We start from the raw sequence: 15,057 nt of genomic DNA on the forward strand, positions 1-15,057 counted from the left end.
AGTGGTGCTGATTTGAAGCTAAATAGAAGTATTATTGTCTGAAAGCAAGATACTGCCTACTTGTCCCTGAGAGCTATTGAGAGAAGAGAGGGCAGAAAAGCTGCTTCCTCAAGTAACAAGGTGTGCCCTAGTCCATACAGGACTGGCAAAATAGATTGGGTTTGTGACTGTCTACAAGTCCATTTTCTTGTGTTGCATGTAGACTCAGACTGCCCATTGACATGGGTAACCTGTTAATCCTTTGTATGTAACCCTATATTTCTCTCTGGAATGCTTGTACAGGGTCACCGATTGTATTTTACTTTGATTTCAGTTAGTTTAGCAGACCTTCAAAACCAACATAATTATGAAACTAAACACGAGAAATTTGTCATTTTTGTGTCAGATTGGTGTTGTAGGTTGTACTTTCAATTTGCAAATATAAAAGCTGGCCAGGCTATATTGCAGCTGTACACATAAAATCTGGAATTTTCAGAACACATTATAGGATATTGTTCTGGGAAGTAGCATGTGATTTTTTTCACATTTATCTTGTGCTTGGGTCTTACAATTGGTTGTGAGTTCAAAGCCCTTAAGAACAGTGCATTGACTATATTGAATTTCTGCTTTGAGAAACTCAGGTGCAGTCAGCTTGTGTAAAGATTATGCATAGTGACTGTTTAGGAAGACTTGTCTTCTTTAATAAAATGTTATAATATGAAAATATATTCTATTACATTTAGATGTGAGCCATCTTGTAGCTAAAAAATTTGATTAAGCAATGAAATCAGTTTTGTTTGCACATCTTGGCAAGAACTGACAAAGTGAGCATAAAGCATTTCTCTCAAGTCTGTAAGCTGAGAAATGTCTTAGGAAAGCAAGCATTTGAAATATACCCTAAAATGTCTGACAGTATACTCTCCAGAATTTCTGCCTAAGTCAATGACTAAGATGCTTGAGAGCACAGTCAGAATTTTCATAATTCTTTGCCAGGATAAGTACCTATTCTGTCATCTCTGAGGGTTTCTCAACGAAAAATTCTCTATCTTTACATATTATTTTGTGATATTCAAAGTTAAAAATATATTCTTTAGGAAAATTGTTGCCATATGTGCACCTAAGGAACAGTGTGCAGTCATTACATCCAGTATTTTTCACAATGTAAAGACTGGAAAATAGTAAAATATGAATTTTTTTTCTTTCCTGTTAGATGTCCGCAGAAGAACAATTTATGAATACCACAGGGTGGAGCTACAGATGTCAAAGATTACCAATCTCTCAGCTGTCGAAATGATACCTCTTCCAAGTAAGTAAAACATTATATAAGCAGGAGCCAGATCTAGGAAGCATCTCCCTCCCAGCAATGCATACACAATTTCAAATATTTTGTTTTATCTGTTGACTTGGAATCATGAACAGATTCATTTATCCTCTCCTAGATTCCCATATGGATGATGCATTATCCAGTTCATTCTCCTGTATCTCAAGTTAGTTTATAGGTATATAGCTCCCAGTAGGTTTTGAATGAAATTTGTGCCAAATCATTTTTTCAGAAGAATGATTATATTGCCTTTAAATGTGTTTCCTCAAGGAAAAAAACCTGCAGTTTTCATGCTTGCAATGCAAACCTGAATTTTTCTGTGTACTGTGCATCACAGCACAAAGGTATATCCCCAAACAAGTGACTCCAAATATTTTGCAGTTCATCTGGCTCTTTTTTCCAAGGCAAAACTACATTGTTCAGAAATCTCAGGGTTTAAAATGCCGGCTGTACTACCATAAAAGGAGTAGAAATACCTATTTTTCTTTTTTTTTTTAATCCGGTTATGGTTCTTGCACATTTTTCTTTCAGTCTTATTATCTGCTTATGTCTGACTGTTAGCAACACCAAAGAACAGTAGAGCCAGGGAAGAAAGAGGTTTAAGGAAATACTTAATACTGAGCAAAAAGAGATAAAAATTTGGGAATGAAGCTGAATGAACAGATGTGGAAGTAGGAATACATTTACAAATGGAATACCACAGATGAAATGTACTTTTGTGCATGCAGTTGTGCAAAGCATTGTAATAGGCTGGATTCAGGGTCTTATTTTGGCCATGTGTGAACCTGTTGAGTTCCTAAATATATATTATCAGAAGATGTCTTCTTCTTATGTGCTTTTTATGTGAAATATATATGAGACTAATGTAATAATTTGTGTTTGTTTATCTACATTCCAGCTTGTCTCCAGTTTACCAGCTGCGGTCCCTGTGTCACTGCCCAGATTGGTTTCAACTGCAGCTGGTGCAGTAAACTCCAAAGGTAGAGAAAAGAATTTTTCTTTTCTTCCCTTTTTTTGTGTGGTTATGCATCTGTGCTCAAAGGCTATCCAAAACCATTTGCCTACACATTATTCAGCATTAAAAGTTGTTATATTTGGGTTCTATATATGCACTTACATGAACATAAACCTCAGTTTTGATCACTAGCAACACATCGTTGTTACATTTCACTTCAACAATTAGGTAAGAATATTCAAAACAGTACACTCAGGAGTTAAGCCTTTGTCCTTTAAAATCCTTTTGAAGTAGAAAAAGGAGATCATAATAAAAATCATATTTTCTCCCTACGTCACTAGCTTCATCAAAAGTAATTTAACCACATGTAGATGCAGGGTGTTAATGTAACTGTAAAGACTTCCTTGTTAACAGCAGGGAGACCAACACATCCAAACAATCAGAGTATTTTCCTTTTAACATTTTCCTTTTAAACCTGTCATTATACTTAGTGGGTGCGTTGGGTCTCCTCAGCCTCTCCGTGACACATTGACGAGGACAGTCAAGTCCATGGCAGGAATGATTTACACTGGAGTGGCTGAAGCACAGCCAGCAAAATGGAAATTCTGCAGCTATAGCTTTCCAAAAAGTTTTTCACTCACCGATCTTCACTGACCTTCATGGCAAGAATTTAACGCCAGTTCTCTGAAATAAAATGCAGTATCATAATGGATGTTTATTGTTGCTGTGTTTTTCAGCTCTAGTGATTAGGTTTAGAAGCACTTTGTATGAAATCGATGTATACTGAAACAAGAAAAGGTAATTAGCATTCTAAAATAGTGCAAAAATTTGACACCATGTTGAAGAACTAGTAAATAGCTGACAAACATGGCACAGGATTAGGAAAATGGGGTCATCTTTATGTTTTCTTAAGCTGCAACTCCTGTAGTAAGTCACTTGAAAACTCTGTTCCCCATTTGTCTTGCAAAAACTTTTTCAGTTGGAGCTAAGTGAAATCATGTAATAGAATTGGAGCTAAGTGAAATCATGTAATAGAAAACATACCAAACTTCAAGAGTAAGAATTCTTCTAGAAAACTGTCCCAAGCACGCATGAACAGTTCTTGGTTGCTTTACCCGATTCCTTGCTTTCAGCATTGTTTGATTCTCCTTCCATTGATAGATGCTGTAGCACTGAGTTTCTGTTGGCTTTGGTTTGAGCAAGGCCTGTTGCTTTGTGGCCAGTATTCTCATTTTTGTTTGGATAAACTCAGTTGTATAGTCCAGACCTCTTGTGAAGAACAAGCAAACCTTCAGATCCTTTGTGTTTCTCTGTAGTTCCTGAAGACGTGAATTTCCTGAGTTCTGAAATTCCTGGGAAATCTGTTTTGCTCACTAAGGCACAAATTCACTGTGGAGAACTGAGTTTTATCCTTCACCTTTAGCAGGAGCAGAACCAGGCATGTAGTCACACAGTGTTTCCTTCTGCTTGTTTAGAAGAATTTGTGGCTGTCCCCTCAGAACTGGCAAGGTGTAATTTACTGCTGAAAAATCTGTTTCTGTTCAATTAAAGTTTGAATGAAGAAAACCTTGCTTTTTTTTTTTCCTGTGGAGGTCAAAGATGAGCCTACTGTGAGGCAGTCCTGCACTGTTTCCCAGAAATAGTTGTCTCCACTCTGCAGCGTGGTTGTGCTTTTGACATGATGCAGCAGGTAAACTGAGTAGTTTTATTGCTATTAATTAGCCCATAACTGACAGTAATGAGACTGTCAATTAATTAGCCCATAACTGACAGTAGTGAGACTGTCATTTCATGCAGGCAGTGTTTGGACTTTGTTTGACTACCAGCAAAAGCAGGAACTGGAGAGGATTCTTTAGAAAAAGGATGGATATAGAAAAGGAAACTAAGAATGTTTCCACATGGGGATTTCAGTAGTTTAAAAACAGTCATATCATCCAGTTTTTATCTATTAAGATAAAAATAATATTCAACAGGTTTTAGCAAATGGAGAATTGTGTATAGTCATAAAATAGCTCAGAATGGAAGGATCCTCTAAAAGTCATCTGGACTAAACTCCCACTCAAAGCAGGGCCAGATTTGAGATCCGACTGATTTCTTTCTCACTTTGTTCATCAAGGATTTGACCACAGAGGCTGTGGTCCAGTCCCCAGAACACCTTATACAGGATTTTACACCTAATTTGTTACCTTGCTGTTTCCTCCAGAAACATGGCTTTGGTGATGATGTCTGCCACAAGCCTCATTATCTTTCTTGGACATTCTTCTCCTGTTTCTGAAATATTTCAACTCTATGGAGAAAGAGATCTGAAATAATAAATGGTTAAATATTTTGTGAAAAGAGGCAACTTACTTTCCAAAATGTGAAAAGTGATTATTTATTTGGTTACACTGCAGGATTATTGTGATGAGGAATCATTCTCTCTCAGCTTTGAAAATTTTCTACCAGTTCTGGATACTCTCTCTATACTTCTAGTCTAGTGTCTCTCTTCTTTTACCTTGCTTTCTCAGCATATATATTCATTTTAGAGAGATACAAAATAAAAAGTCTTACTCCATTCTCAGCAGCTGCACCACCTCTGGCAATGTCTGGTTCAAAGGAGAGTGGTCAGAATCATTTGCTTCAGTACCACATTGTGGATTTGTTCCCCTCAAAAATAAAATGCTGTGTTAAAATGTTCATTTTGCATTTAATAAAGAAGCATTTCCTCAACAAGAAAATCTAATAGTCTGGTTAGAAATCATAAAGGATGGAAAGTTGTTAATTCCTATCTCACAGTCCTTCAGCTTTTTCTGTGTATCACTGCCCTTCACTCACCAGCCTTACATCAATGAAGACTTTTATCTCCTGTTACGATATACGTTGCTCTGCTGCAGTAGGGTAAAATCAGCCTGAAAAAACAAGGACAAAGCATTCCATCGAGTATTAACTTAGACATTTCAGAAGTGCCTAGAGGACAAAGAAAATTAATATTTACAGTCCACTTTCAAATGTGTGCTCATAGGGTTTTTTGAAGTAGGAGGAATGCTTAGGAGCAATGCCTGAGTAATGCTTCTCAGTTGCAAATCTGACTGGACACACTGGTCCAAGAGATGAGGAACCAAAACTGTCTCTCTTGTCTTTAGGCAAATCCCAGAGTGAGGAATCCAATTAGCCTTTGTTGCAAGAGCCTGAAGAAGGCTTTGAACTGTCAGTGGTGGGTTTTCAGTGTATCAATAATCTCCTGACCAACCTAGTGCTCAGATTTCTGCAGAGGGAGATTGCCTATTTGCTTCTGAGGGGACTGATAGGCAGATAGGACTGATAGGGTCAGATATGCCTGGAACACACATCTGTGGTGCCACAGTAGTACTTTGGTGCTTGACACTGAACCGTGCCATAAATCAAATCTCTCCTGATGGGAGAGGGTGTTTTAAAAGTCCTTGCAAGGAGTTCAAGAAATAAACGGAGACTTTCCTGGAGTTTCACTGCTGCCAGATAGTTGTTTATTAAGTCTTACCAGAGAAACAGAGTCACTAGCGTGACCCAGGCATAACACAAAGCAGAGAATGCAGGAGAAAAGTCCAATTATCAAGATTTACACAGCCTTTTAAAGATAATTTAACCAATGGTTACTAAAAACGTATATTATTTTCACTTTCCTACGAATTATTCAGTAACACGGCCAGGAACTGCGGAATTTTTTGTTCAATCATCCCTAATTATTTTTACTACAGAACATGGAGTAGTAGAAGAAGAAGAAGAAGGTTTGGAGAGCAACAATCCTCCATTTTAATGTTTTTTGCTCTTATCTATTTACTACAAAGAGAAGCCCAAAACCTCTAAATTTTTCATCCTGTGACAATCTTACATAGTAGTCTATAACCTAATTCACACCATTGTATTTTCTTTCCTGATTGTAGGCAGTTTTTTCCAAGGTTGGAGGTTAAAACAATATTGTTCAGGGGGGTAAAAAGCCTTCAAAATAGGCAGAGAAATATTCTCAGCACTCTGGGTTCCTACAGTGCTCTAAAGTGAGGTCTTCTCAAGGAGACAGACTTCCATGTGAGTAACAAGCCTACACATATCCACTGGGAAACAAAACTGTGTGCCAGTTCTACAAACCTTTCTTCTCAGGAACTTATTACCCCATTTAGCCAGAGAAACATTACTACCAGGAACACCATCTTGCATGTGATTTTTTTCCTTGCATTAGGTTTAATCCACATATGGAATCATCCACACAGCAAAGTACAGGTTTTGGGGGAAGAAAACCCCAAAACTTTATGTAAAACCTTTAACTGCACAAGAAAAACTGACTAGCAGGACCACTGCAGAAAAACTTTACTCCCCCACATGGGCAATCTCTGTTGGAATGAAAACAGCTTTATCCTGCAACAGTGGGCTGTTTCCTATCTGTAACTTCAGTCCAGCTGCCGTGCAAGCTCTGCAATGGCTGGAGAGGCAGATTCATTATGTATGTGACTGAGGGCTGAATCCTCTGTTCCTGCACTCTCTACAAGCTTAAATCACCATTAGCTCTTTCATAATGGGTCATCAAACTATCCACTCTGAAATCCAATATGATGTGTGTCACACAACTTTATCATGACTGAAGCAAAGGCACATCACATCATTTTCCTTTGACATCAGCAGATGGAGGATCCCCCAGGAGCTACTTTCTTTTGGAACTACGTATATTTCAGAACTGTTTCATAAGTAAAACTGTTCAAAAGGAAATTAACTATAAATAAACTAAGATGGTATTCTAACTTTCTCCAACACAGGTATCCATGTCTATAAAATGCCTGAAACACTTTAGTGTCTGCCCCATGGTGGTCTCCTGTGGCTGAAACTTGGTTCATTTGCCCTTCATTATCTCTGACTTCCTGACATGTAAAAAGTGGGAGAATTAATTCATGTTAGATTTTTTTTTATACCGTCTACTTATGCATCTGAAAATGTTTATATACTCTAGGCACTTGATTTAGCCTGCACATTGGAGATGTCATTTTCTGGGAAAGTTTTTGGAAGCTTTAAGACAACCTTGGTATTATTTTAATGCTTCAGTTTGTAAAACTTGCTTGCATATACTGAAATACTGAGTTCCCTTAAAAATATTTGAAGTTGTTTGTCCAACAAATAAAGATTCCCTAGATATTGATGTTTTTATTTTGTTAAACTTCAGGAAAGTCTCAGATTTGGGCAGTGAAATGAAACTGATATTTCGGTGTGTTCAGAAATAAGCAAAGAGCACATTCTTGCAATCTGTGCATGCTGGAGACTCAGGCTTTGAATGTTTCATGCTTCACTTCTTCAATACAGGATAAAAGCAACTCCCAATACCTGCAACATCAGTCAGGTTTGGTGTGGTACCATCACCCCCACGCTGAAGATAAGGAACTGGAGTACTGGTACTCCAGGGCAGGAGTACTAAGGACAGGAGCTGTAAACAGTTTAGATGATAGCTTTACTCAGCTGTCACTGTTGGTACATATATTCAGATTTTTAATCCTCAAAACTGTCTGCCTTATGCCAAGGGCACCCAAAAGCCTAACAGCTGGATCCACAAGGATGCTTTGCTGGCAGACTCACTTAGGTTTTCAAGGGAAGTTATACAGAATAGGAGAGCAGTACTAAAAGGAGCTTTTTACCAAATTCTGGACTTAAGTATCTAGGACCAAAAAATCTCTGAGGATCCAACACTTTGTACAAGGAAAGATCTTCAGATGAGTCTAAGCATGACTCAGCAGTGAAATCTGCCGTGGAAGCCCCATGACCTACTGTCACCCAGTAAGGGTGACATTGCCTTGACACAACAGTCTGTCAGTGGTCAGAGAACCCCTAGAGGCACAGGAGATAAGTGAACATGGGTCCTCTGAAAACAAGGCACCCCTGAAGAATGGCCTATTAGATGTGGAGGTGTGTAAGCTTGAGCACTGAAACTTCCTTGCATGACTCCAGCTCAGACTAGCTCCACTATCTGTCGCTGTTGTACCGAGAAACAGCAAGAATCACGACACAAGTCCAAGGAGAAATGGAATTATTTTATTAATTACAAGCTGGGTTATATAACTTGGTCTGCAAGAGAGCATGATACGATTGGTCCCTTGATCAACCACCCTCTAGAATGATAGGTGGAGGTTCCACAACGCCCATTCAAAATATTTTCCCCAATGTACCAGAAAAAGAGTTGGAAAGCAAGTTTGCACCTGTGAGATAAAGCCTTGATTTACAAAAACCTCAAACCACATCTCAGCTAGGCTTGCATGAGAAAGGAAAAACTTCACAGGATGGTGCAGCAGCTGGAAAATTCCTCTGCTCCTAGCTTTTTAGTATCCACAACTATCCTCAGTCGCTGGCTGCCTGGAGACAGGATTAGCACCTGGCACTGCTCTCCAGGCAGCCCTGCTGGGGACTTTCCTGGGTCTGAAAAGTGAGATTTTGCACTCTTATTCTTAAGAGTCTTTGTTTTCCAGAGTATACATTGAATAATGTGGTTTGAAATCATACCCGTTTATGGCATTGACCCATAGAGTGCAAACCCCCAGTTTGAAAAATGTCCTGAAAGAGGCTGTAAAAATTCCAGGACTTTCTGAGTGCAGTGATGAGCCAGGACACTCCATGCACTTTAGGCAGTCATACTGCCCTTGTGTCTATGCACAGCTCCCAAAGCTTCTTCTACTCTTAAAGCAATCCTGAGCTAAAAATAATGAAAGAATCCCATTTGTGATGCATTTTACTTCAATGCTTAATCCTGTGTGCCAACAATAGCGCTAGTTGTGTAAATGAAAAGGTTATGGCTGGGGTTTATGGAATGTATTCTGAGCAAAGTGAAAAATCAGAAATGTGTCTGGGAATAGTAGCAATAATGTGATTTAAGGCTTGATACTTCTAATCTTTTATTATGATAATCACTATTCCCCTCTAAGCAGGTAATAAAGAAAAGTTGTTTTGCATTCCATGCTGATTAGCTGGAAAGCAGAGAAAGGAGACTCTTTAGGCACCTGCAGTTAAGAAAACATATTACAGTTCAAATATGAAATGACAGTGTTCCATAGTGCCCTTACGGTAATTGAGATAAAAAAGAATGTCTATTACTTGTCTTCTGAACTTCTGAACAAGTTTGAAATGTCTTGTTTGTTCATTCTTCCTTTAGAAGGAAATTGGAAACATGCTTAGTTAACTTTCAAAGGTGAGTTTATGCCTGGAAATTTTTAATATCAGGAAGAGGAAAAGGATTAGGTTTTTTGTTTTTTTGGTCTGTATATCCCAATTGACAAGACCTGTTTTCATTAAAAGAGTGTTGACTCAAATGTTGTAGTATAAGTAACAGTCTTATGTAATCTAAAATATTTATCAGCTGAGCAAAGCACCTTCTATACAGAATTACAAAAAAAGCAGAAAAATAATTACTATTCTATCTGACTACAGAAGTCTCTGGATTTACAAAAAAAAATATTAAATCCAAATAAGAAACACACAGATTATTGTTTGATATCTACATGTTCTTCAGCTTTTATTGGATAGCTTACACCACAGCGAGGGTTGTAGATTTCACTGGAGAGCAGGGGAAGGCAAACCACGTCACTCAGCTTGGTGTCATCTGCAAACTCACTGAGGGTGCACTCAAACTGATTGTGTGTCATTGATGAAGATATTAAGCAGCACTGGTCCCAGTACAGACCCCTGAGTGGTCTCTTGTCACCAGTCTCCATCGGGGCATTGATCCTTTGATCACGTTTTTCTAGATGCAAACATCTCACCAATTCCTCATCCACTCCACCATCCAACCACCAAATCTGTATCTCTCCAATTTAGAGAGGGATGTTGTGGGGCACTGTGTCAGAGGCCTTACAGAATTCCAGATAGGCGACATCCATTGACCTTCCCTTGTCCAACTGATTTTATCACTCCATCATAAGGCCTCAAGGTTGGTTCAAAATGCTCACTTTTAAATACTTCCTCATTTTAACTATTTGAGGTTTTAAGGTTTTGGGGTTTTTCTTGATTGCTTTAGGAATATTTCATAGTTGAATGGCAAATTAAGAGATGGAAGGAAGACTTGCTGATTTATACTCAGGCTTTTTTTATCCAAACTCTATTTAACTGACGGTAGTGAGCTGTTATTACAAAATTGGCCACAGTATCTTAGCCATTGAAATACAAACTAAAAATAAGAGACATTTCTATGGATTAAGTAAACCACCAGAGGGAGCATATATAATCCAATCAGTGTAATGGTTTCATATACAAATTACAAGGAAAATCTCATTTTAGATGCTTTGGAAGGACTTGAGGTTTAAAATATAGTGTATTCTGTTAAATATATTCCATTCTATCAATGTGTTTTACTTCATGAATTTGCTGGTCATACCCCTGCTTCAGACAAAGCAAAAGAAGTGTGCCCAGGTTCTGGAGTTTGTATGCCACTACAGCAGTTCTTTCGGCAGGAGTGGTTTTATATGAAAATATAGCTGAGTCCTAACACTTGGGTATTAATCAGATTGTTGAATTAGGTCACATTTACACTGTGATACATGAAAAGTAATGGCAGTACTTGTTTTCTAACCTGTATACAGTTTCTCTTCCAATTATGAAGCAATCATATTGCAGACCTGAGAATCAGAAAGTATGGCCCTTTGCCAGAGTTTGCTCTAAAATGCAACATATTTTTCTTTTATTTTAAAAGTTGTATTGAGACAGCAATTGATCTTGATGTATCAAGAATTAATGTGTAAATTTGTCAGCCCTAATACATTACTGATAGCAACAATACAATAAGTAGATCTATACCTTATTGAGCAGAAAATTGCTCCACACCCAACTTCTTCAAATACTTTCCAAGGTGCTTGCTCTTAATTTGACAAGCTAATTTGCCCTCATGCACTGTAAGAAACTGTTAGGAAATTAGCATTCAATAATTAAGAATTTTGTATGCAAGGCAAGCCTGATGGGACCAAAGAAAGAAAAGACAGTGGCACAAAAATGTTTAAAGAACAAAGCATTTTCTCAAACCAGAATGAGCTCAGTGATGGTATTGTTTGATGAAAAAAGCCTCACAAGATCATAATAATAGATATTCTCAAGTGGGATGGCTGTTCCATTTAGAAGAGAGTGTCACTTCAGTGACCCTGTAGGTACACTTAAAAATAATGGTAAATATGTACATATCAGTAAAATGTACATAACAGTACATTGAAAAGTACTGTTAAGGAATGTAGATGATCCTGAGCTCACAACATGTTTTTATTGAAAGCTAGCTTGCAGCCAGAGGAATTTGCAATTCACTGAGAATCTCACATGGATAAACAGCAGATTAATAGGCTTTCTACATTTTTGGTACATTTGTGGAATTTGTAGTAGCTGGAGTTGGTCGAATTATTGTGGAATTTCTGTAATTCCTCTGAGCACAGAACGTCTGGAATAATTCCTATGATTAATACTAATAAACCTAAAAATCTCAGTCTCTGAGCAGAAACCCAGTGAACATGCACTGGTTCTCAGGGGCTTAGTACAAGTCAGTGCTAGACCAGACCATTCATTCCCCAAGTTTCTTTTCTCCCCACATTTTTCTGCAGTGTTTTCACAGAACTCACTGATGTTCTCAGCAGCTCCATACAATCATCCTGATCCTAACATTAATAGATTTGATATCTAACGGGTTGAATTTGAATCCTGCTTTCATACAGAAACTAGCCAGTTTTCTAGCAGCTGCAGCATTAGTCATACATATGCATACCTTGCTTTGTTTTCCTGAATAACTCAGAACAGCATGAGGACAGCAGTTATGCTCATAACTAATGCAGATTTTTAAGAAGTTCATGGCTGAGTTGTAGAAATTTTAAATTATTTCTAGAAAATAAGTGGAAGATTGCTAAAATTCTTATTACTCTGAAATCCTAGTCTTTCTGTTAAATATTTTCTATGAAATCCTGGACCTGAAGATGGGGAAGCAATTTGAGGATTCTTTACCTAGGTGTAAACACTGTCATTAATTTAAGACACCTCACTCACAGTATTAATATTGTATATCTCTGTTTCTTACAATATCATTTGCCTTTCAAAATTTGAGATTGGTTTCACTAGCTAGATGTTTATAGTAACATCCTTTGCCTGAGTTTTTACTGTGTCTCCTGGAGCTTAGAGACTCTGTTCATTATCCACTCTGCAGGTTTCTGTGATATCCAGTTTTGCAACACAGCTTGGACAAGACATAGGTATCACAGTTAATAGAGAAAGGGCCACTGCCTGGACTGTTCTAAGACCTTAATGTAAAGTCTGTTCCATGTACATCTACTATTAAATATATAACATAAATACATAACATTCCTAAGGTGTTTTGTTATAAATGCAGGAAGTAGTTATCAAAGACACAGAGGACAGTTAAGCACTTAAATCCCATTGAGAAGAGGGGTAGAACACATCCACCTGTTACATATACCTTGGAGAATACTTACTTTTGCTGATTAATTTTGGAAAATGATGACAACATCTGTATTTCATTTCCATGTTTACACATTCACAGATGCCATAATGACAAAACACCTAAGACACCATAATGACAAAACACTAGAAAAATAGGTAGTAGTACAATTCTTTTCTGTAGAAACTTCCTTTGCAATTCTTTTATATACGAGTGACATTTGATTCTTCCCTTATTGCATTAGAACAATAAGACAAAGCCCTCCTCAGTCTTTGATGAACCATTTATATCTAGAATTGCAATTTCTGTACCAATCATAAATCTTTCAACTCACAAGAGTGCTGAATACAGACTTAATTCCTCATTGATTGTTTATCCTGAGTGTGATAGCCATTCCACTGGGTATTGCCATGCTCTGTTAGAGAGGTATTTACTCTGGGATTAAATTTTGGGGGTTTTTTGACCGAACTATTCCACATTCAGTCACATTGCAGCCCAAAATTCTTTTCGGTTTGGTTTCATTTTCCTCTTACATTTCTTACATTTCTTACATTGATAGCTAAGTTTAAATTCATGCAAATTCCTATTTGATTGGTGAAAGGTGACACTCACCCATGAAAGGGTTCCACAGATGCCTTATGATGCAATTTATACATATCCTAGACATTTTAAGAAACTTGACTCAGGCTTCTAGTTGTCATTCTGTGTGTTATAGGCTGTCTCTCTCTCGTCAGTTCCTACACAAAACATTATAGACTGTCTGGTTCCCAAATAAATGTCTCAAATGGTCATCTACCATAAGTATTGGGCTTTAATTGTATATTACAAAGAATGCAAGGCACATTCAAATTTCAAATAAAACAGACTTAACAATGCTGCATTAAATAAATTGTAATGCAAAGTGGTTAGGATGATAATTTTTATAATACATGAAATGTGAAGTACAGGTAGATGATGAATAGATGAATACAGAATACAAATTATAAAAAATAGAAAAACTAGGGTTGTTACTTAAACACAAGACTGCTTAAAAAGTACTGAGAGGGAAGTTACCACATAAGGCAAAAACTGTACCTGCTTTACCTGAATTCAAAGAGCTTCAAGAAGGTTTTGACATCTGCAGGTAGGAACCACTGCTGTATGAACCCATGTTCACAGAGAGGGGAACGCAGTCAGGGTCTCAAACTTCTCATTGGTTATCTGACTATAACATATTGTAACAAAAAAAATGAGATTTAAATTTATCATCATGTCTACAGCATATTTTCTACTCTACTTAGCTTATCTTCTTGACACTCAGGCTGTTTCTTACATTTCTTGTGTGGGTAAAGTCCCTAATTATATCTTTTTCACACCTCTGAAATTTGCTACATTTTCCTTAACCTAACTAACATTAATTTGCAAGTGTTATCTTTATTTGATAAACTACTGATATTTTTATCCAGTTCTCCCTCTCTTGACTATCATGTATAGTTCTTTATACTATTTTATGCTATCTGCTATTCCTGTGCTACTGGAAGAGTCATAAGTGAGCTGACTGTCTTCCACTAATGAAAACAGTGGATTCTAAAATAGTTCATGGTCACTACTCAAACCAAATATGGCAGGATATATGTTTTGACTTTGGAGAGAAAAAAAAACCTTCAAAGTTCCAATATGAAAGTTAAAGGGAAAAAAAATCCCAACACAAGTAGTTTCTTAGTTTCTCAAGAGCTGTTAGGCCCTACAACAGTAGTTTCTGAGACAAATATATAAGCTCCTCCTGATGAAATTAACTAGTTTTTCTAGTCCTAAATGAATTTGTAATCAAAAAAGGATAGGACAGTACTGTAACAGGTTAGTTCCATTATCCATCATTGCTCATTTTGCAATGCTTTTATGCATTGCTGTACATAGAGCAGTGCCACTACTATTTTGCATTATATCTTATCTTCTCTTCCAATGGACTGAAATAAATCAATCTGCTTACAGCAGATGAACAACTTGTACATTTCTTTCTGTCCCAAAAATGATGTATTAGAAAATGCACAAATTTGGCCAACCCAAGGTTTATGACTTTAGGATGATTTTTCATGTAAGTTCAGTTACAGAAAAGGTTTATAAATGGATTAGTAAAAATAATGAGTGTGCAGTAGGTGCACTTTTTCTCACGGATCCTCCCAGTACAATAATTTAGTGAGGAACAAGGTACTAGATTTCTTCCCTTTCATGTCTGTGATGAATTTAATTTATAGTTCCAAACTGCTTCCTTGATTACCAGAGAATGGTATGTTCCAAGAAATTAGTTGCTGGATACCTTTTATCAAACATTTGAGTGTTCATGAGACTATATTTCAGAAGCTAGATACCACCTTGTCATAGGTTAGCAAGCATAGTCCCGGAAGGGACGTCCTTGCTAAG

The 15,057-nt window shown here is 37.3% G+C and overlaps 1 protein-coding gene across 2 annotated transcripts in view; it reads left to right on the plus strand.

The window, feature by feature from the left end:
* Positions 1-15,057, plus strand: part of PLXDC2 (plexin domain containing 2) — a 261,691-nt gene that overhangs the window by 202,992 nt on the left and 43,642 nt on the right. For both annotated transcript variants that reach the window (XM_042043342.1, XM_042043341.1), the window contains exons 8-9: positions 1,190-1,285; positions 2,199-2,280. In XM_042043342.1, coding sequence (XP_041899276.1) covers positions 1,190-1,285; positions 2,199-2,280 — 178 coding nt within the window. The remainder of the gene's footprint in view (positions 1-1,189; positions 1,286-2,198; positions 2,281-15,057) is intronic.

This window comes from Corvus kubaryi, unplaced genomic scaffold (assembly GCF_017639235.1).
Source record: "Corvus kubaryi isolate FWS band 111438036 unplaced genomic scaffold, C.kubaryi_AGA036_p1.0 37398, whole genome shotgun sequence".
NCBI classification, from domain to species: domain Eukaryota; kingdom Metazoa; phylum Chordata; class Aves; order Passeriformes; family Corvidae; genus Corvus; species Corvus kubaryi.